Source organism: Lynx canadensis, chromosome D2, assembly GCF_007474595.2.
Source record: "Lynx canadensis isolate LIC74 chromosome D2, mLynCan4.pri.v2, whole genome shotgun sequence".
Classification (NCBI taxonomy): Eukaryota; Metazoa; Chordata; class Mammalia; order Carnivora; family Felidae; genus Lynx; species Lynx canadensis.
This window is the reverse complement of record NC_044313.2, coordinates 74,867,930-74,891,540: the sequence shown is the minus strand read 5'-3', so window position 1 is coordinate 74,891,540 and position 23,611 is coordinate 74,867,930. Positions and strand designations below refer to the sequence as shown.

The window sequence follows — 23,611 nt, the reverse complement described above, 5'->3', positions numbered from 1 at the left end:
GTCAGCACAGGGCTGGAACTCACGAACCCTGAGATCATGACCTGAGTGAGCCGTGGTCTGTCCTTCAAAGGACTGAGCTGTGCAGGCCCCATCTTTTTTTTATTTTTTATTTACTTTTATTTTTTAGAGACAGAGAGAGAGAACATGGGGGAGGGGCAGAAGGAGACAGAGAATCCCAAGCAGGATCCATGCTCAGCATGGAGCCCTACTTGAGGCTGGATCCCATGACCCTGGGATCATGACCTGGGGAGAGTCAAGAGTCAGTTGCTCAACCAACTGACCCAGGAGCCCCAGTTAAAGAGTCTTTTAAAAATATTATTGTTAAAGTCTACCCTGAATTACCTTCCATTGTTTCCCTTCATTTATGAATTGGGAAAAAGACCAACCCAATAATTATGGGCATTCCTAAAGTTTGGGAATAGTTTAGAAGGCTACCCTAAAGAAACCTAACACATACACATGGGGATATATGTACCAATGTGTTCGTTGCAAGATTTTTAGATGGTTAAAAATTGGGGTCAGTCTAATTATCCATCACAATAGGAATTGTTAAATAAATTAGGGTATCTCCGTATTATGAAAATATTTGGAAAAAAATGTACTGTTTAGTGGAAAAATCAAGTTATAGGACAGTCTATAGAGTTGATCCCATTTTAATTTAAAATATATATATATATATATATATTTATTTATTTATTTAAATCCTTATAGAGAAAGTTGTAGAGTGAAATACACCACCTATATTTTAAATTTTTGAATTTCTAAAATTAAACATATGGGAAAAGTTAATATTGCTGTCGATTTAAAGTAAACAAGGGGCACCTGGGTGGCTCAGTCAGTTAAGCATCCGACTTCAGCTCAGGTCATGATCTCATGGTTCGTCGGCCTGAGCCCCACATCAGGCTCTGTGCTGACAGCTCAGAGCCTGGAACCTGCTTCAGATTCTGTGCCTCCCTCTCTTTCTGTCCCTCCCCTGCTTCCACTCTGTCTCTCTCTCTGAAAAATAAATATTTAAAAAGAAATTTTTTAAAAATATTCTTTCCAATGGTAAATTGCCCTAATACTATTATAATTAGGAGATTTAAGCAAACACTTAATATTATTTTAAAAATGAATTTACCAGGGGCACCTGGGTGGCTCAGTTGGTTGAGCGTCCGTCTCACAGTTTGTGAGTTCTAGCCCCACGTCGGGCTCTGTGCTGACAGCTCAGAGCCTGGAGCCTGCTTTGGATTCTGTGTCTCCTTCTCTCTCTGCCTCTCCCCTGTTCAGCTATTATTCTCTCTGTCTCTCAAAAATGAATAAATGTTAAAAAAATTTTTTTTAAAGAATATTTTTTAGTACTACCGAAGTTGATATTTATGAATTACAGAAATATACTATCAATACATTTTGTTACAAATTTTTATTCTCCATTTTAAAAGGTAAAAGCCGAGGGGTGCCTGGGTGCCTAAGTCGGTTAAACGTCCGAGTTCGGCTCAGGTCATGATCTCCCTGTTTGCGGGTTTGAACCCCGCATCGTGCTCTGTATGGACACCATAAAGCTTGCTTTGGATTCTGTGTCTCCCCCTCTCTCTGCCCCTCCATGCTCATGCTCACTTTCTGTCTCTCAATAATGAATACATGTTTAAAAAAATATATATATATATAAAATAAAATATAAAGTAGACAAAAATGTCAAATATTTTATTTAATGGAAGGAAGAGCAGTGGTGCTACATCATGAAGAACAAATGAAGCTAAAAATACCAACTAGTTGAGAAAAACTGCAGAAGATATTCTAAGAACTGATGAGGAAACATGATAGCAAATTCCTCTGTACTTTGCAGACAGACTTGTGTGCTCTGTGGGAAAGTCTGGGTCTTCTGTTCAACCATGGAATAAAATCCCATAAATATATTATACATAATATATATTAGTGCTTATGGAGAAATGTGTGGTGATATATACCAAATTTTTAACAGCGGTTACACCGTGGAGTACACTTGAAAAGTGAGACAAAGTACATTTTTACTTTATATACTTAAATATTGTTTAAAAGTTTTACAATGACCATGCATTATTTTTACTTTCTTTCTTCTTCTTCTTCTTCTTCTTCTTCTTCTTCTTCTTCTTCTTCTTCTTTTTATTTTTTTTTTTTGTAGTGGAGGAAGAAAATCTGAGCCTCAGAGAAGTGAAGTAACTTTTTTCAAATCACTCAAATGGCTAGTAAAAAAGATAGGACCAGAATCCAGGGATTTCTGATCCTGGTCGGGTGCTTTTTCTAACTAAAGAATGCTTTAGACACACTGTTACCAGAACATCTGGCTTCCTACGAATCCAGTCCCACCTCTCATTTCTTAGGGAAGTAAATAAAACATGATTTTCTGCTTCTCCCAGGAAGACAAGTTTCTGAGCTTCTTGGTCAACAACCTATCTTTCTCAAGATTTTTTTTTTCTATATTTACTATTGTAATCATCATAGAAATATTCATTTATAGTTACGATGCTTCCCTTATGTGACCAATTCTGACCACTTCCCTAGCCACTAATCCGCTAAGACGGGATTGAAACTAACTGGGACTTTATTCCATGGTTGAACAGAAGACCCAGCCTTTCCCACAGAGCACACGAGTCTCTCTGCAAAGTACAGAGGAATTTGCTATCATGTTTCCTCATCAGTTTTTAGAATATCTTCTGCAGTTATATTATACTGTACTGTACTATATATACATACACTATATATAATATATTTTATAATACATTTTATATACGTATATATTTTTTATAGAAAAATGGGATCAAACTCTATATATTTCCTATGACTTGCTTTTTCCACTAAACAGTATGTCATGAACACTCTTTCCAACTGTAGCATTATATCGCATGGTACAGAGATATCCTAATTTATTTAACAATTCCCATTATGATGGACTTTTAGTCCAAAGCTTTTAGGATAGCTTTCTAAAAATGGAATTACTGAGGTATAAATATTTCAAATTTGTGTAGGTAGTACCAAACTGCCCTCCAAAAGCACAGCTCTTGCTGTTTCCCCCAATAGACTATAACAAGGCTCCGCCTACACACCTTTATCAACACTGACTGTCATTATCTCTTTATGTTCTGCCAATCCGGTCAGTGAACACAGAATCTTATTGAAACTTCCTTAATCTACAACATAAAGAGTTGGAATCCATGACCTCTAAGGACTCTTGGGTTTTAAAATGCTACATGTGGAAAACATAATTGCTTTGCCTCAAGACGTACATGTGAGGCATCATAATTGATTTTTCTGGGCCCATCTGCAAAACTATAATACACAATCCTGAGAGTTTCTGCTGAGAATTCCAGAGGAGGTGGAATTCCAGTTAGAGTTAGGGGACCCATCATCAATTTCACCTGAAGGGAAGGAAGACCAATGTTGCTATTTTCAGCAATTTTAACTGAAAGGAAAAAACCATAGTAACACACACATGCACACACACACACACACACACACACACACACACAGCACAAAAGGCTAAAAATATATAAACCTTTCTTCAGTATTGCATGTAACAAAGGAAGGACGAAAGCTCCGTATTTAAAAGATAGCATTTGGCAGGGACTCTAACTATTGATAATAACTCTACTGATGAAACGATCTTGGTTAATTTCTTCTTTCTGACTAAATCTATCTAAATATGTAGACACTATGGTAATTCTAACACAACTTTCAGTTAGCCCAAGGCGGGGCGGGGGCGGCAGGGGTGGGGGTGCAGATTATGACAGAACAGTGGAAAATCTACTAGGGGAAGGTTAGTTTGATTGAGGTGACCTTTTGGCTTCAGCAATCCAGTTGTTCATTAAGAGTTATAGTGTCTTTTCTGTAGCAATTTGGAAACTGTGTCTTAGATTTAAGACCCTAGTGAGTTGCCCCCAAGCTCCAAATGTAGGGAAAGGGTAATGTCTTAATTACCATTAGTTTTTTTTGTTTGTTTGTTTGCTGATTTCCTTTCTGGTAGCTCTTTTTATTTTATAAAATCCTTGTAGAGTTTGAAATCTTTCAGCTTTTAAAAGTCCAATCAGTTGTACTCCAAGAACGGAGGAAATAATTTCTGAATGGTACTTGTAGGGACATTTATTAAAATGTTAACATAACCCCAGGACTGAACTATTGCTGTCACCTCCTGCTGGGCTCCGTAGCCAGCCTTCACCCCTTTGACCTGGCCTCCTTTGGGGGCCAGAGTCCCCAACTGACCTCAGTCTCTGGATCCCACCTCCTATCTTGCTTTTTCCTTCTAGCATGCCCCACTTTTCACTTAGACCGGCAGTTCCCCAAACACCCCGCTTCACTTCGTACCTGTGTTTTTTTCACGGGCGGCCCCTGCCCGGAATGACTGGTCCCCCAGCTGTCATCCCCTTGTTCGTTTCTATTTGACCTTTCAAGCCACAGCTCAATTGTCACCTTCTCTGAGAAAAGGAACGCCCCAGGGAAAGCTGACCCCTTGTGCCCTCAGTCCCTGGTCTCGTGCCTGTTAAGCAGAATGGCAGAGGTTATTTTAAAAGGCTGCCTTCTGTACAAGACTCTGCTAATGCTTCCTTCTGGCTAAATACAGGCCCTGTGAATCGGTCATCTTCCCAGCATTTATCAAAGTATGGGACATACTGTAGAGATGTATTGATGTTAATTGAATTGACTTGACTCGAATGACATAGTGACGAATCTGATCTTACTTGGGAACTCATTTTATTGGTGATCTTGGCATAAGTTCCAACAAAGCGTTGTCAAATAAGCTATGCTTGCAAATTAGGCAAACTACTAATGATTCACGTCTCTGGCACAGTGATCTCAAGGTCTTTATTATTGGAAGGAGGTATGAGAAAGAGTTATTTCTGTTATTTTCACAGTCTTCTTTGTGCTTCCTGTACAATAGCCATGGCTCCCTAAAGATTCTGAGATCTTCTGAAATGTTTGAAAGCACATTCAGTGAAAAACAGACTAACAACATGTGCGAAGTACAATAGGACTCACTTTGCTAGAGTTCATTCAATTAATTTTTTAAAGGTACACGGTCGTCTTTCTGACCATAATGGAGCTTTTCGTTTGGAGCTTTTCGTGGAATACATTTCCCCTTCCCCTTTTGGACAATGCAAAATAGTAACTGCCTTATATATAAATATGTCACCCTTTAATCTAAGACCTTAAAATTCTTCAATGTCTACAGTCACACTTGTAGTTTAAAATTGTTATAATCACATTGACTTTTACAGAAGATCCTCTGAGATGCATACTGAAAAATTTCCCAATGTCTTTATAAGTATATTAAACAGTGAATTCATTTCATTACTCCTTCTGTTATAGAAACCTGACTCCTCGAACTGAATGTCTTCTTCAAAGTATGTTCTTTGTTCTTCGGCTAAAGAAGAGCCTTACGTGACCCCGAATGTGCATTGGTGTTTAAATAGTTATTAATATATTATCTCTAATAAGCTATGCAGAGTTATTTATGGAGAAAAAATGGTGACTGTATTTGTTAAGGTTTAAATATCAGAGGGTGATTTAAAATGGAAAATATCATGTAAAAATGATTGGTGTGCATAGATAAATTAGAAAAAGATCTTTGATTATTTTTGTTTAAAACTATCAAAGGATAGTTTTTAAAAGTTTATATTAAAAATCTATACTTGTATTATCTGAATTTACATTTAATTATATATAACTGCACTTTCAAAAATCCACCATCCCACACAATAAAGTGATTACAGTCTGTTTACAGCTGTGGAATGTTGGGTTGTTAACAGGCATCCAGAAATGGAATTAGTAAGTCAATGCGTATGAACATGTTTTGAGTTCCTGATGCATATTTCCTATTACTTCTGAAAGGGTGACACCACTTTATAGTATCATTGGGTAATGCATGAAAATATGAATTAAAATCTGCCTTTTCCAGGAATAAACAACATTACTTTTTTAAAATTTTGCTAATTTAGTAGGTATGAGGTGCATTATTCTAATCCATTTTTTTGCTTTCTAACAAAGTTGAGTATTTTCCCATAAATTTAATAGTTGGATTTTATATGTGTGAATCAGTTGGTTATATTTTTTGGCTGTTTATCTATTAAAACTTTAGTGTTTTACTCATTATTATGAGATATGTGTTGTGTACATATATTATCCTCTTATCTTCTATATTTGTTATTTTTCACTCTGTTGCTTGTCTTTTAAGTTTGTTTATGCATTATTTAAAAAAGCATCAGGGGCACCTGGGTGGCTCTGTTGGTTATGTGCCTGACTGTTGATTTCAGCTCAGGTCATGATCTCACAGTGCATGAGGTTGAGTCCCACGTTGGGCTCCACACTGACAGTGTGGAGCCTGCTTGGGATTCTCTCTCTCTCTCTGTCCCTCTATTGATCTCTCTCTCTCCCAAAATAAATAAACTTTAAAAATAAATAAATAAGCATCAGATACTTGAATGTGTAGTATAGATGTCATTATATCTGATGATCTTTTTCTCAATAATTGTTTTCTGAAGCATCTGGACATTCTCTCTCACATCATTCCCCAAGTTAGTAAATATGCAATTTCATTTTTTTGGTTTCTTCCACTATTTATGTTTTTACATAGTTTTTTTTTCCAGCATTCTGATTATGATAAGACTTGGTGTCATTTTCTCCGTTTCTTGTGTGTTTTTAAGCTTCCCGAGTCTACGGATTTATCATTTTTTCATCAAATTTGGAAAATGTCCAGCCATGATCTCTTCAAATACCTTTTTTCCTTCTGCCCCTGCCTTTGAGGATTCCAGTTACAAATGCATTCATCCCCTTAAAGTTGTCTCATAGTTTACTAATGTTTTGTTCATTAAAAAAAAAATTCTCTTCCCTATGGGTGCTTCATTTTTGATTATTTCTATTGCTATGCTTTCAAGTTCATTAATCTTCTCTTCTGTGACATCTCTTTTACCATTACTCCCATGCAGTGTATTTTTTATCTTACACATCACAGTTTTCTTCTCTAGTAGCTCAGTATGGGTCTTCTTAAAAACACCCTATGTCTCTATTAACTTTTTGAACATGTGGAATATAGTTAACAACAATTATTTACTGTCTTTTGCCTGCTAATTCCAATGTCTGTGTTAGTTCTGGGTCTGTTTCAATTGATATTTCTTCATTATGTGCTGTATTTTCTTCTTTTTTGTGTGTGCCTCATGATTTTTTTTTTTTTTTTGTATTGAATAAGAGATATTGTGAAATTTACCTTGCTGGGTGCTGGATATTTTTGTGTTCCTTTAGACGTTCTTGAGTTTTGCTCTGGAATATAGCTTGATCACTTGGAAACAGTTCTATCTTCCACGACTTGATGTCGGGGTATGTTAGGTGGCACTGAAACAGGGCTTACGTACAGTCAATTGCTTCAATTACCCCACTTCTGAGGCAAGACCCTTCTATGAACCTACCCAGTCATGAGGCCTTCATGTCACTGGTAGGGCTCTATTCCTGGCCCTGTGTGAACGTGGGCACTGTTCCCTCTATTCCCTGCAGATGGTTCTTTCTTCAGCTTCAGCAAGCCCTGACCAGCGCTCGAGGGGGACCCTCTCCAGATCTCCACCACTCACTGTCTTCGAGGGTTTCTTGTCTTCAGTATTCTGCCCTACAAACTTTAGCTACCTTGTTCTCTCTGGACTCTTAGCTCCGTATCTTCAACTCAGAGAATCCACTCTTCCCTGCCTGGGTTTCCTCTCCTTGGGCTGTGGCCAGGAGACTCTCCCAAGGCAACCATGGGGCTCCCCTCTTTTATTTCATGTCTCTCTGGGATCGCTGATAACTTAGTTGTCAGATGTACGGTGTCTTAAAGACTGTTACTTCATATATTTTGTCCATATTTTGGTTGTTTCCAGTGAGAGTGTTAATATGGTCCTTGATTATTCCATTCTGTTCCAAACTATAATTTCTTTCAGTATTTTGGAATCTATTCTTGTGTATGGATTGAGAGGAATTTCTATTTCAATATTTTTTTTACTCCACCCAAATTACTCACCTCAACATCAGTTGTTGAATATTTTCTTCCCTGATTTTCTTTTATTTTAAATAATCTCAACACCCGACATGGGGTTCAAACTCGTGACCCTAAGTTCAAGAGTCACATGCTGTACTGACTAAGCCAGCCAACCTCCCCATTCCCTGATTGTTTTTGAAATTTACTTTGTACTATATTAAATACTCACATATATTTGGGGTCTATTTCTGGATTAGCTCTTTGGTACTGGAGATCTATTAGTCTTTGTCCCAAAGCTGTATCTTTTACATGAAGTTGCTTTCTCATATATTTTTATTTAGTTTATTTTTTTTAATTTCTTTTAGTTTATTTATTTTGAGAGAGAGAGTGAGCATGAGAGGGGAACGGGCAGAGAGAGTGAGAATCCCAAGCAGGCTCTGCACTGTTAGCACAGCCCAATGTGGGTCTGGATCTCATGGACTGTGAGATTGTGACCTGAGCCAAAATCAAGAGTCGAGTTGCTTAACAGACTGGGCCACCCAGGTGCCCTGTTTCTCATATATTTTTAATACCTAATAATGTTAATCTACCCTATTACATTTTTCCATGAAATTTCCCTCTGAAAATTTTAAAAATGTATTCTGTTATACTTATCCTTTTCTATCCATTTAGGAAACATTTTGTCAAATTTTAAAAACCATTCTGGGATTTTTCTCAAGACTGAATTAAATATGTAAGTTAACTTGAAGATGACACATAGACATTTTATATAATATTTGTCTTCCTTTCCAGGAGCATAATATACTATCAATCTTCACTCATTCAAATCTTTTGTCTTAATTTTCCTTAAGTTTGTACTGTCTCTTCACAAAGCTCTTGTGTATTTTTCTCTCAAGCACTTTGTGTGTGTGTTTTGCTTTTGGAAATTGGCCCCTATTTGTAGGGCTGGTTTCCTATAATTACAGCTAAAATGCTACGGACATCACGTGTGTGTGTGCGTGTGTGTGTGTGTGTGTGTGTGTGTGTGTGTTTCTGCTTGCACCCATACAGTTTCTTACATTCCATACAATATCCGGCTGTTTCGAGAGCTAAATGCTTGGCTTGCCCAGGTGCATATATAATCATGTTACCGGGAAATAATGGCATTTTTCATTTCTTTATTTGCAATACTTAAATAACCCACATTAAACTAAACTGGTTTAATGGGTCTCGAAACTAGTTACAGCATGGAGTTATCCTACTAAAAATATTATTCTGGCTCCTAGTTAGTACTAAAAATAAACTAAAATCCTCAGAGAAGTCTTTTTTAAGATTACCAAAGGGAGGCTCTCTGCTCCTCCCCACTGGACAGACAGTCTCCTCTGCTGGTGCTTTGCCAGCCACATCCCTGAGACACAACGGGGAAGCTCAGCGTAAACGGATTTGGCCATATCAGGCACCCGGTCATCAGGGCTGCTTTTAACTCTGGCAAAGTGAATACTGTTGCCATCAACGACCCCTTCATTGACTTCAAGTACGTGGTCTGCATGTTCCAGTATTATTCCACCCAGGGCAAATTCAACAGCGCAGTCAAGGCTGAAAACAAAACACCGGTCATCCATGGAAAACCCGTTTTCACCTTCCAGGAGCGAGATCCTGCCAACATCAAATGGGGTAATGCTGGTGCTGAGTATGTTGTCGAGTCCACTGGGGTCTTCACTATCATGTAGAAGGTTGGGCCTCACTTGCAGATGGGCCTCACTTGAAGGTTATCATCCCTGCCCCTTCTACTGGTGCCCCCCACATTTGTGAGGGGTGTGAGCCATGAGAAGTATGGCAACTCCCTCAAGATTGTCAGCAATGTCTCCTGTACCACCAACTGCTTGGCCCCTCTGGCCAAAGTCAACCATGACAACTGTGGCATCATGGGGGTCTCGTGGCCACGGTCCATGCCATCACTGCCACACAGAAAACTGTGGACGACCACTCTGGGAAACTGTGGCATGATGGCCATGGGCTCGCCCAGAACATCGCCCTTGTTTCTACTGGCACCAAGGCTGTTTCTCCTGGCACTCAGGCTCAACCCTGAGCTGAAAGGGAAGCTCACTGTCATGGCCTTCTGTGTCCCCACCCCTCCCACGTGTCACTGGTGCATCTGACCTGCTGCCTGGAGAAAGCCGCCATATACGATGATATCAAGAAGGTGGTGAAGTGGGCATCAGAGGATACCTTCAAGGGCATCCTGAGCTACACTGAGGACCAAGTTGCCTTCTGCAACTTCAACAGTAACACTCATTCTTCCACTGTTGACACTTGGGCTGGTATTGCTCTCAATGACCACTTTGTCAAGCTCATTTCCTGCAATGACCACTTTGTCAAGCCCATTTCCTGGTACGACAATGAATTTGGCTATAGCAACCAGGTGGTGGACCATATGGTCCACATGGCCTCCAAGGAGTAAGAGCCCCCTGAACCATCAGCCTCAGTGAGAGCAAGAGGAAGAGAGAAGTCCTCAGCTGCTGGAGATACCTTGCCCCAACTTATCCCCCAACACACTGAGAATCTCCTGGCCTCTACACAGTTTCCATCCCAGACCCCCCTGAAGAAAGGGAGGGCCTTGGGGAGCCCTCAATGAAGTGTACTGTACCATGTAATCATCCATAAAGTGTACTGTTCCAAGCCCCCCCAAAAGAATACCAAAGAGAGAATACAAATGTAACAATAATAAAACTTAAAAAGATTGTTTTTCTCTGTTCACTTCCTATTCTAATATCATCTTACACAAGGAGCTGCTCTTTTCTTCATCTCCAAACTCCTCTCCCGACCCCAAGTTCTTCAAATCCAGCCCACAGAGAGCTGCATCCTTCCCTTCCTCACCAACCACCTAAACTTTCCTGGGTTTTCTAATAACTCTTGTCATTATGTTTCTATTAATTTCCCCTTGCTGGCTTTCCCAGTCGTCTACCTCACCATGACCCTACTCAACACAAAAATCTCCCCAGCAGCAAATATTCAATTGAAATGAACTTAGAATGAGGTGAGGTTGGGGAAAAAGGGATTCAGGACATCTGCACCTACAATTAAGTATATTTATTGAACGAATGACTGAATAATGCTCATTAGGTAAGAAAATCTAAATATTTTCAAATCCTGTGGTTCTCTAAATGCTTAAAAACATTATTTTTATTGCATTTTATAATACATGGAAAATTCTAGAAACCAGTTTCTGTAAAATTGTACACAATTTTTAAACTTAAAAAGTTTGAAAGCGGCTATTCCACGCGTTGCTTGGGGATACTGACTAACGGCCTCCCGGGATCAGGAAAATGCTTTAGCGCCATCTGCTGGCTCCTGGAGATATACCAGGCACTTACTCCAATGGATTGACTGATTATTTTTTTCCCAACTCTTAGCTCCCTACCACTGCATTTCAAAATAACCAGAAAAATAATTGTAACTTCTGGGGACAGCACCACAAGTGCTCAAGTTCATAATAACTTAAATGGCTTTGACTGGGACATAATGGGAAGAACCAATACTTAACTTCTCAGTCCATTTACCAAGTCATGTGTTTGTTGCCTAAAGTGTAGATTTCCCAGGCCGAATTTACATTGCTCATTTTATACATCTTGTTTCATCTTTCATCAATAGATATATTGTCAAGTATCCCATCAATTGTGACATATGATGCAAATAATGTGCAAATGAAAAAATTTTGAAGTTTCTGCATAGTTTACTTTTGTTATAGTTAGAATATCTCTCAGTCATTCCTGTCACCGTACTACTTTCATTCACTTACATTCTGATATACGTTTCTTGAATAAGAAAGAGATACAGACAGAAACAGCTTATACACATTTACATTCGTTCACTTATTTGTTCAGCTAAGAAATATTTATTGTCAACCATGTCCCAGGCACGTTACTTCCCAGCACAGATCCATTAGTAAGCAGGAGAAAGCCCTGTCTTCAATACCACCCTTGGGCCAGAGTAAGGCCTGAATTCATATCATGAATACATTTAAAAATTTGTTTAAAAATGTGGGAGCCTGTCCCTCAAAGTCTGCCTTTTAGCACTGCTGTAGCATAACTTGAACATCCAGTCTCTGATTTGTGTGTTCAAACATCAGGGAAACAGGTCTCTTGTCCTGTGTCCTCAAATAAAAGCAAACCCTGTTTGAATGCTCTGAAGGCTTATGAGTCGTACTGGCCTTGGACACTGTGTCAGAGCACAAGATTTGTACGTAAAAGGGCTTTAGGTGAAAGACAAATTGGTTAACTTGTCACGTTCTTGCTTTCAGACTGCATGAACACAATAGATTTCTGCATGATGTATTGTTATTCCCAAGCAGTTCCAAACACGTACTTTCTCGTTTCCTTTTGTTTCCCAATTTATGGGTTTGGATGTACTCATGAATTAGCAAAGTATTCCCAACAATTGGACATGGTAGCTGAAGATTGTTTCCAATATTAAATAATTCATGTGACTCTTAATTTGAAAATAGATATAGATGTAACATGAATGAAAGGTGATACTGATTCCTTACACTGGCAACTCGATGGACATTGAATGACAAACTTGTGAATAATTTATTTTTTTGTGAAAATATTTAATAGGGTAATAACATTTACCAAAAAATAAAAAAGTTCCACTTTAATTTTATTTGAAAGTTTGTCATCAATTATAATCTATTTTGCCTTCCTAAAAGAAAGACAACTGTTGAAAACCAGTGAAAAATAAAACGTATTGACTTTTTAGTTAATTTCCATTTTTATGAAAATATATTCAAGTTTTGTATACTTTGAATATAATTAAATTTTTTTAAATCTTTTTTATCATTTTTGTCAGTGGAATGCCATTGATGAAAATCTGGCTTAAATAACATAACCAGTAATTTTGCTGAAATGAAAGCAGAATTTTTATGGGATAAATATATAGGAAATGTATTAGCTTTATATGTCTTTATTTCTCATCCAAAATCATCAGTCAATCAACATTATACCCAGACAGGTGCAATAAGTAAGTACTGTCATCTTTTATATTTTGCTGTCTTTCATTCATATAAAAACGTTTTTATTGTATCATAAATGTTTACTTGTCAAAGTTGGAGGTTATCCCTCCAACTTAACGGTAGAGAAGAGGAGTTAACGGTGTGTCAGGTTGACTTATAACTATTTAGACTGATAGTAGGTCAGTGTCTATTTGTACACTTGCCCAGCCCCCCTGATCTTAGGGGCAGGCTTCATGCCAGCCTATATGAAGACAGTATTCAGGTGAGAAGACACAAGAAATAAGTAAGCGAACAGATGAGATCGATCAGGTAGTCGTAAGCGCTGTGCAGAAAATAGAAGCTTGGTGTATTTGATGGACAGAAAGAAGCTCTTTCTGTGACTGGAATGGAGTAAATGTCAAGATCAGTCCTGTCTGGGATGATTCCCCACATTGTCAAGAATTTGCAGTCAGGTCTCAGCTTAAATGTTCCCTCCTCAGAGATTTCTTCTCCAACCACTCAAACTAACAATGTCTTTTCTCTGTCACCCCTATCGTATGGCTTTGTAGCAGGATCATTAGAGTCCTTCTCACATTCCTTGATGCTTTTCTGGTTTATCTTTTTGCTTACAGTTTGTCTGTCTCTTCTTGGTGGTATGTGGGGTCCATAAGAGTAGAAAGGCCAGCTGTCTTATTTACCACTATATGCCTAGCCTGGCTTAAAGGACACACAGAATGAATCAAAGTATCATTACTATGTATTAAAAGGGGTGGGGTGAAGGAGGGAGACTATCTTTAAAAAAAAACAACTCGTGGAGCACCTGGGTGGCATTTAATCCAATCGAGCACTGAAGTCCCCTTTGACAGTTCAGTTTGCAGTGGTCAAAAGCTCTAGGGGCACCTGGGTGGCTCAGTGGGTTAAGTGTCTAACTTCAGCTCAGGTCATGATCTCATGGTTCGTGGTTCGAGCCCCGCGTCGGGCTCTGTGCTGACAGCTCAGAGCCTGGATCCTGCTTCGGATTCTGTCTGTCTGTCTGTCTGTCTCTCTCTCTCTCTCTGCCCTTCCCTGCTCACACTCTCTCTCTCAAAAAGAAATAAACATTAAAAATTTTTAAGAAAAAAAGAAAAAAACCCAACTCATTTATTCAGATCACTCTTAGAATTGTGGGGGTGGAAATAGAGTCCTTGCCCTGAATAGTGATTGAAATGAGGAACAAAATTCATTGCTCTGTCATAATGACATCCCTCATCAGATGAAAGAACATATGGTTAAAATTCCATCTCTGAAAGCCATGTTTATCCTTGCATCAAGAAATACGTATCAGTCATAGCTAAAATTATGGATTTAATGAATGTAAAAGAGCAAAAGCCATGGAAAGAATTTTTAGGTAGAAGCAATGGAGAACAACACACGCCGTACAACTGATATTTTAAATTCAAATAACAACTGCAAAAGTAAGTTTGCTCTGTTCCTCAAATGAGTAATGAAACTGGGAGATGGGCATATAGTCACAAAATCCAAGGAAGAGATCATCAGAAAACAATCAGGAATATATCCAGAGAATTCTAAAATGGAGAAAAATATCTAATTCAAAATCACAGTATATTTTAAAGTAAATGCTTTTTAAAAATATATATATGTATATATACATGTTGTGTATATATATCATACATATATATATTTCATATATATATATGAAACTTTGACTTGTTTTCTTACTTTCCTAGTTTACGTCCAAAGTAAAATTCAACATGGCACCGTATACCGTTGGAACTGACATAAAAAAGCATAAAAGATTTCAACATGGAGCAAGCCAGCCGAGGTAAGCCTAGCTCTTTTAGGCAGGGTCGAGAGGCCAGAAAGGAGGAAGACTTTAGGCACGTCCTCACAGGAGGAACCCTGAACTTTTTGCCAGCTACAAGCCTTCAGCCTGGACTTCACTCCCTCATCACCATGACACCTGGATCTTTCCAATTAAGGAGGCAATTCAATTTGACAAGTTTCAATCCCTCATTTATCTATTTATCCAACCAATCCCAGTTAACCTACTTTTATTTTTTTTTTCAACATTTATTTATTTTTTTGGGGACAGAGAGAGACAGAGCATGAACGGGGGAGGGGCAGAGAGAGAGGGAGACACAGAATCGGAAACAGGCTCCAGGCTCTGAGCCATCAGCCCAGAGCCTGACGCGGGGCTCGAACTCACGGACCGCGAGATCGTGACCTGGCTGAAGTCGGACGCTTAACCGACTGCGCCACCCAGGCGCCCCAGACCTACTTTTAATTCCTATTTTGCATAGAGGACCTAAATGAAAACTGTACTCGTGACCTTTCACCTTTACATCTCTGCCCCCTCTTTGTCTTCTTCAGAGTGCAATTCAGGTTTCTATCTGACTCTGTCTTCCGAATTGCAATTCTCATTGCCCAAATAAATGCCAATTTGCTTGAATTCTCAGTGAATTCTTTCTTGGTAGATGAAGAGTTGAACCAAATACCTGTAGCACTTTTTCTTTTTAACATTTTCATTTTGATAAAGCTTTAAAAAAATACTCAGAATTTTTTTTAAAGTGGAAAAGCAAATATGCTTTGTGGATAAACTGGTACTGGTTTTCATTTTTTTACTACTTTAACTTCCCCCTAAGTTGATTGCTCTTGTTAAGCAAAATTCTCTTGACACATTAGAACAAAAAAATTCCTTTGAGAGGTCTGCTTGGTTGGGTGAAATAGATATCACCAGAAGTTAAAAAGATCACGTTATTTTCCTAAGGCAATTAACACCACATAGTTATTATTGTAAAAGATTATTAACTACCTACAGATATTTTGGAGGTTGTTTTGAACGCTGTTAAAGCAAAACAGCAAAAGACTGTGCTAATGGGGCACCTGGGTGGCTCAGCGGGTTAAGAGTCGGACCTTGGCTGAGATCATGACCTCACAGGTTAGTGAGTTTGAGCCCTGCATCTGGCTTGCTGCTGTCAGCAAAGCCAGTCTGGGATCCTCTGTCTCTGTCTCTCTTTCTCTCTCTCCTTTCCTAGCTTGCGCGCCTCTTTCTCAAAACAAAACAAAAACAAACAAACAAAACAAAAACAAAAAACCATTAAAAAAAAAAAAAGACTGTTAATAAAAGGCAGAGAATACTTGTTAAGTATATAAGCAGGGAGCCCCGAAATTTGTAACTGTGTTTCCAACAATCTTCAGGGAAAAGGGTGACTGAAAGAGTGACATCCTGGTACGGAAGAAATTTCCACCTCTTGAGAGTAAAGAATGCATCCAGAAAGAGATGTAGGATATCCAATTACTCCAGCGACCTGGATAGCTTCTTGGAGAGACCACTCCGCTCCCTTTTGTAGTACCTACCACCTGCTTCGGAAACAGATGGTGGTATAGCCATGTTATTCAGCACCATTAACCTATATATTAAGAATATTATTCAGCAACATTAACCTATAATGATGTCAAGACCAGTGGTTGCCTGCGGCCAGGAGTAGGGGTGGGCACCACAGCAAAGGGGCAAGAGGAAACTTTTGGAGGCAATGGAAACTTCCTATGTCTTGAATGGGGAGAGAGTTACATCTGCATTTGTTAAAACTCATAGAACTGTTGGGGCGCCTGGGTGGCGCAGTCGGTTAAGCGTCCGACTTCAGCCAGGTCACGATCTCGCGGTCCATGGGTTCGAGCCCCGCGTCAGGCTCTGGGCTGATGGCTCAGAGCCTGGAGCCTGTTTCCGATTCTGTGTCTCCCTCTCTCTCTGCCCCTCCCCCGTTCATGCTCTGTCTCTCTCTGTCCCAAAAATAAATAAACGTTGAAAAAAAAAATTAAAAAAAAAAAACTCGTTGAACTGAGTTGGGCAATTTGGTTTGTATATTGTATCTCAACAGGGTTAACTTTAAAATAAAATTTAAAAAATTAAGTATGCGTTTTCCAGGAATGCAAAGTAGTCGGTGACAAGATGGTCCCCAAGATCCAAGGCGGTGGCAACCACCATTCATAGAGCGGCTCGCATCGTTCGATCAGCAGCTCACCTCATGAAATTCTCAGCCTTCCCCCACTTCATAGAGAAGGTAACAAACTCAGATGAAATAACTCGGTGGAGCTCAGGGGCGCTAGCGCCGGGATTTGAGCCCACTCAACGTGACTTCATAGCTCACATTTTTAACCGCTGGCTAATCTGCTGGTACACAGTGAAAGCTGGATAAACGTATTCTGAATGAATGGTTCCAGCTACAGATCCCTAACGCTCACAAAAGGCTAGCCCTGAGACTGAAACCCTCAGGCACAAAGCCGGGCGCGGACAGCCAGCCCCAGCACAGGAGCCGGACCCAAACCAGACCCAGAGCCTGAAATCTGGCACGGCGAGGGGGCGGGGCTTCGACGCAGGGAGGCGGAGCCATCGTATCGTACTTCTGGCAAGCTTGTACCTCTTCTCTTGCCGTAGTGCCTGAAACCGGAAGCTCCTGCGAAGCATGCTTTGAATTTCCGGGCGAGAGCCGGCCGCTTATGTAGCATGTGGGAACTGCCGTGAAGGCTGGTCACTCCGGACTTGCGTCCCGAATTCGAGCTCTCGGTGAGCAGGAGCTGCAGGGGAGTAGACGGTGTACCAAGGGAGGGTGAGGTGTCCGCGGGTTTTCGAGTCTCGCGTGGTCGGGGCTGAAGAAAGCCACGGCGCGGCCCCAGGAACCTGCGTTAACGCTGTTGCTGTGGCGTCTGTACCCTGGGGTCCGTGAGTCCCGGGGCAGCCGGCTGTGTGTCCGTGACGGCGCTGAGTGCGAAGAAAGTTACTTGTATGCGAGGCATTAGAGGCTCGTGGTTCAGCCACCTGTGGTTTTCTAGAGACTTCTCACAGTGTCTTTGTTTTTTAGCCTGTGTTTTTAGAAATCCGCCTGCGTGGGAGATGACGTCCTTAGCCCAGCAACTCCAACGCCTCGCCCTCCCTCAGAGTGACCGCAGTCTGTTATCGAGAGATGAAGTTGCTTCTTTGTTGTTTGACCCCAAAGAAGCGGCCACCATCGACAGGGACACCGCTTTTGCCATTGGTGAGCTACCCGTTAATTAAGAAAAGGTCTTCGAAGCACCTGTTTTGGGGTTGTTGCTGTATTGTTTTCTCTTCTGACCCTCCCTCTTCCGTTAAGAGTTTCCAATTTGTTGACTTATGTTGTTCAGAGAAAGAGGATAACAAATAACTATGTGCTTGATGCTTGAAACGTGGCAGTATCTGAATTTCACAGACAAAGGTTGGGAGGTTAACTAATGTGTGGAGTGGACAGTCAAAAAGAGGCTGGAGGCGTGGCTGGGGTCGAGGAGGAGTCTTCCCAATTCCTATGGGAACTGGCCTGATTCTTGCAAGGGATTTTTTTTTTTTTTTTTTTTAAAGAATGGTACCTGCCAGGCAGAACTTTCTGTTCTGGTTGGGGAAATGATTTGTTTTTTTATGTTGAAAACTAGAAATCTATGTTTGGGACTGTATTACAGGTTATACAAGATTTTTAGGGATAAGTAAAACTGAGTTTGCTTGCAAAGAATTGTTAAAAATACACTGTCCTTTTCCTAGGATGCACTGGCCTGGAAGAGCTGCTTGGGATCGATCCTTCCTTTGAGCAGTTTGAAGCACCGTTGTTCAGCCAGCTGGCAAAAACATTGGAGCGCAGCGTTCAGACCAAAGCAGTGAACAAAGAGCTGGATGAAAACATTTCATTATTCCTTATTCACTTGTCCCCTTACTTCCTGCTGAAGCCAGCACAGAAGTGTCTGGAGTGGTTGATTTACAGGTAACAAATTAATTTACAGAAATAACTATGGGCTAACAACTGTGATCTTTTTTTTAAAATTAGGTAATGAGAACACAAGCCAATTTAAAGCTGAGAAATTAGGTCTGTGAAGAGGTTAACACGATGTCTGTAAGATGAGATAAGCTTGCCATTCTTCTAGACTCCTTTTTGTTGACAGAAATACAACTACTGGGGATCTTGAGTTAATAGACCAACTATATTAGTTCCAAGGAGCTCACATCACTTTGCCACTACGAACTGTTACCGCATATTTGGACCAAAGGATATTATTAAACTTCTTTCTTGCCAAAATAACAAAACCAGTGCTTTGGGAAGAAGCAAACAGTATTCTCTAAAATACCGTAACTTAAGAAAAACAACAATAGCTAATGTACATTGAGCATTTACATACCAGGTTCTGTGGTAAGCACTTTGCGCGCACCGTCTCAATGCTCACAGCATTCCTACGGGAAGGTACGTGTGTTATCCCCATTGTACACCTTACAAAATTGAGGCATAGAGGGTTAACTTACCTAGTCACACAACTAGTGATCTGAGATACAAGACTGTTTCCAGAGTTTGACTCGTTGGAAATTGTCTTAGTAAGGATATTCAAGTTTATTTCCTCACTGAATTGGCATCACATCACAGCTTACACACTTTTGTTTATTCTGCCATGTGTTGTATGTTTTAAAAGTAGAAAGAGCTTTATTTCATTAATTGGAGACATGGGGATAAAGTGATTTCCCTTCTGGACGCAAGTGAGTCATTAAGAAAACGTTAAGTTTAACTTGGGTCTTCTGATGATCAGAACACTGGAGTCATCAGACAGAAAACAGCAATTCTGTAATATTTCCCTTTTTCTTCTAGCATTTAATTCCTTCCCCCCAGCATTAGCTGGGATGATTAGCATAAGGAGTACTTTTTTTAATTTATTCATGTAACTTATTTATTAAGTAAACATTAGATTCAACACAAGGTTAAATAGGCTGCCCTTGGTTATTGTTTTGAAGTAAAGGCGTATGCAAAGTTTGGGGCTGTTGTGCTGCCTGAAGTAGTTGAGGAAAGCTTCACGGAGAAAGTAGCATCTTGGCGAGTAAGTTTAACATGTAATAGAAATAAGAGGAATCACTTCGCTGGGAGTATCAGGAAAAGCATCCTGAACACGGAAGCATTTGAGCTAGGTCTTCAAGGCTAGAAAGGATTTAATGTATCTGATGTGGCTAATGAGCCTGTCTTACTACGGTAGAGGGACCAATACAGAGTTGTGTGAAGTTTAGGGACAAATTATATATAGTTGTAATCTGACAATTTATTCTAATTCAGAGAAAGTAATGTGATTTTAGTCTTCTGGTTTTAGAATTCTGATAAGCTGAGGAAGCTGAACTTTAGAGCATGGAGAGGAGCCGAGCATTGCTGCCTAGTTGACCAGTTGGTTTTCTGTTGATTTGACCACAGTGGTCCCGCAGTTATGTTAATTTAATAATAGTGTTTTGTTTTTTTTTTAAGTTGAGAGAAAGTGAATGGGATGTAAATTTTTATGTTGAATAGTAAAAACTATTACTGCATAAGAGTTGACGGAACTCTGTTGAGAAGTACTTTAATGCAAAGTAGAGGCTTATCACTTAGTGCTCTTTATCTTGCATATCGTCATGTACTTGTTTTTACTGATACTTAATTCTGAGTAGTTCTAGCTCGTTGATGGAGAATCTGGACATGGAAGGAAATATGTGCTTGCAGGTTTTGTGTCATTTCAAATTGCTTGCTTTTCTCCCCCCAGGTTCCATATCCATCTTTATAATCAAGATAGCCTCATTGCTTGTGTTCTACCATACCACGAGACCAGAATATTTGTACGGGTTATACAGCTTCTGAAAATTAACAATCCAAAGCACAAATGGTTTTGGTTGTCACCAGTTAAGGTATGATTGTTGAATGACATGTGTCTATAATCATTATAGGTCTTGATTAAGGGATACAATTTGGAAAAAATGAAGTCCTTAGTGCTCCTACAGGTAGTCCAAGTATTACCTCCATCACTTTTATTTCCTAACTTCTAGTTGAAATTGGCATTTACTTGGCACCTGACATTAGGCTAGGCAATTCTCATTATATTATCTTGGTTTTTCACAAAACTATTTTTACAGATGAGCACAGGCTAAGAGAATTACTTGCCCGAGTTCAAATAACTATAAAGTGGCAGTTAGGATTTGAATTTAGATCTGATTTTAAAGTTTATTATCTTTCCACTACACTACTGTCTGACATTTTAGATCTTGGAACTGAATTGCTTTAAAAAAAAATTGGAGGTGAAGAAAAGAAAAATACTTCAAAAAATTAAAAGGATAAGGATGATGGACTTAAGGAAATTATTAAAATCGATTAAAAAAAGATGCTATCATTTAGTCTATAGATGATTCAAAGGATGGTTGCCTTACAGGAAGGGTCTGGTAAGGATCAGTTAGCATGGTTTTGTGATAAAATGACTGATTTGGCCGTTTTCACTTTGTTTGCAACATACAGTAGAAGAAAGTACATTTACGTAGACAAGAATTTTACTGAATATTAAGTATGGCAATTCAGGCTAGGAGGAGCACAGATGGGGCAAAAGTAGACTAACAGACTGTGGGACCTTGAAAAGAGTTAATTTGATGTGTGATGATAGTGAGGTCAGTGGTCAGAATTAGTAAAAAGAAAGGAATGGGAATTTTTAACTGGAAGTACAGTTTAAGAGTTTGGATGTAAAGCACTTGAACCAGTGAGTGTTCAAGAAGAGAAAGACAACCCATAATAAAGCTTACCAAACTACTCCCTCTGCTAATACGACATCAAGGTCATTTTTTTTCCCCTACTCTACACACAGACGCTGATGCTCTCTAGACACATTTGTTTCAGGTATGCAACTCCACTCACCTATTAAAGTTCACTTCAGATTCTCCTTTCTTTTAGTTATTCAGTGTTTATTGAGCACCCCGTACATGCCATGTGTGGTGTAAGCGGTGGGAATAGCAGTATAAGGTTTCTGGGTTCCTAGTCTATTTCTATTACTAGTGTTCTTGTAAAGCAAAGACAACCACAGCACATTGGCTCAAAAACCCAATCTAACTAGTAGAGTTCCTAAGAATCTAGAGAATCCAGATTTAGATAAATACATATGAAAATGCAACACATGGTAAGTAGGCAGTATTCACTGAGTACCTCTACCCCCATTGCTGACCCCTTTTGGATTTCTAAAGTTTGCACAATTTTATATGTTCATTTCCTCTCTACCACCAGCTATATGGAGAGACTGTATTTTGTATTAACTGCACCAGTACAAAGTTGTACTGTGGTAGGTACTTTAAAAAATGATCAGTTGATCAATATCCCGAATGATGATTGGTTCTTTCTGTCTATAACAGCAACATGGAGTGCCCTTAGCTAGGGGAACTTTGATTACCCACTGCTACAAAGATCTTGGATTCATGGATTTCATTTGTAGTCTGGTGACAAAATCTGTGAAGGTGAGTAGTATCTGGTTCCCTGACTCTCTGATTCCATTAAAAGATTGCTTGCTTTGAGTGAAGAAAGGCATTCCCCGATAACTGTACTTAGAAGAAGTTCCTTTTGTTAAGCGAGCTACTGTTCTGGAACATGAGCAGCTTGAATCAGTCTTTCGTCACAAAAGGTGTGTTCCTACAAAAATAAATTACTCTGTTTCTTGTCAAATTCTATTTACAGTGACTGTTTAAGAGGGGATCAGAAGTCAGGATTGTTCATTCTTGTCATATTTAATTGAACCATTGCATTTGTGTATTTAATGTTGTATATGGTAAACATAAAAATGTCAGTCTGAAGTAGTTGAGGGGAGCTGTAAACATTCTTATATGTTTATCTAATTGGCCTTGCTTTTTTTTTTTTTTTTTTTTTTTTAAACCTGTGCTCTGTGTTTTTTTGTTGTAGGTTTTTGTTGAGTATCCTGGGAGTTCAGCTCAGTTGAGAGTGCTCTTAACTTTCTATGCTTCTACCATCGTGTCTGCTCTAGTGACTGCTGAGGGCGTATTGGATAATATAGTCGCCAAGCTATTTCCATATATCCAAAAGGTTGGTCCTGCTCGGGTGTAGATTATTTTGTACTTGAAGGAGTTTTCTGGCTTTATGAAAATTTCACTTAGACGTAACTATTTTTAAGTTGACAGCATAGTTCAGATGGTTGGCAAGATTTAATTTTTAGGTAAAAAAATCTGAATTTTTTGTCTTAAAAACTTGCAAAAGTGGGATCTTATTTAGGGCTCATTAAGAATAAATGTTGGCTATTTGGCCCTGACATTACCTTTCAGATTTGTTTTCTTAGCAGTCATCTTGACTCACTGGAAGCAGAATGGATTAGAAAGTCTCCATCAGGGCATATGCTCTTACTCTTTTTACAGTGACTTCCAGTTCTCAATGTTTCTTCTTCCCAGGTGCTTTGTTGCCTACCTACCACCCTCCCAGATTCCCTGTGGAGGTACTGCTTAGGTACTGCTTTCACTTCCTGCTGGTGTCCCAAAATTACTGTCTTTGTTGTTTTTTTTCTTTTTTTAATGTTTATTTATTTTAGAGAGAGAGAGAAACAGAGCATGAATGGGGGAGGGGCAGAAAGAGAGGAGGAGACACAGAATCCGAAGCAGGCTCCAGGCTCTGAGCTGTCAGCACAGAGCCCGATGTGGGGCTCGAACTCACAGACCGTGAGATCATGACCTGAGTCAGTCGGACGCTTAACCGACTGAGCCTCCCAGGCGCCCCTATTGTCTTTGTCTCTGAAGTCTCCTTTACACTGGTGGGTGTTTGCCCATAAAAGAAGAGCCTGTTGGCCCTTGTTAGCATATGTAGTGGATTTTCAAGTTGGGAGACCTGCTGAGATCCCTCCTCTCATCCAAGAGACTTAACCTCATCTCTGTGTGCTCA

At 39.5% G+C, this 23,611-nt stretch overlaps 1 protein-coding gene and 1 pseudogene across 1 annotated transcript in view; both read left to right on the top strand.

Annotated features, from left to right (window-relative positions):
- LOC115526940 overlaps positions 1-10,398 on the top strand; it is a 74,083-nt pseudogene extending 63,685 nt beyond the window's left edge.
- Positions 10,399-17,376: 6,978 nt separating this feature from the next.
- HEATR1 (HEAT repeat containing 1) overlaps positions 17,377-23,611 on the top strand; it is a 52,047-nt gene continuing 45,812 nt past the window's right edge. The window contains exons 1-6 of the mRNA XM_030334428.2: positions 17,377-17,484; positions 17,780-17,953; positions 18,469-18,685; positions 20,466-20,607; positions 22,087-22,188; positions 22,628-22,768. Coding sequence (XP_030190288.1) covers positions 17,812-17,953; positions 18,469-18,685; positions 20,466-20,607; positions 22,087-22,188; positions 22,628-22,768 — 744 coding nt within the window. The 5' untranslated portion in view covers positions 17,377-17,484; positions 17,780-17,811. The remainder of the gene's footprint in view (positions 17,485-17,779; positions 17,954-18,468; positions 18,686-20,465; positions 20,608-22,086; positions 22,189-22,627; positions 22,769-23,611) is intronic.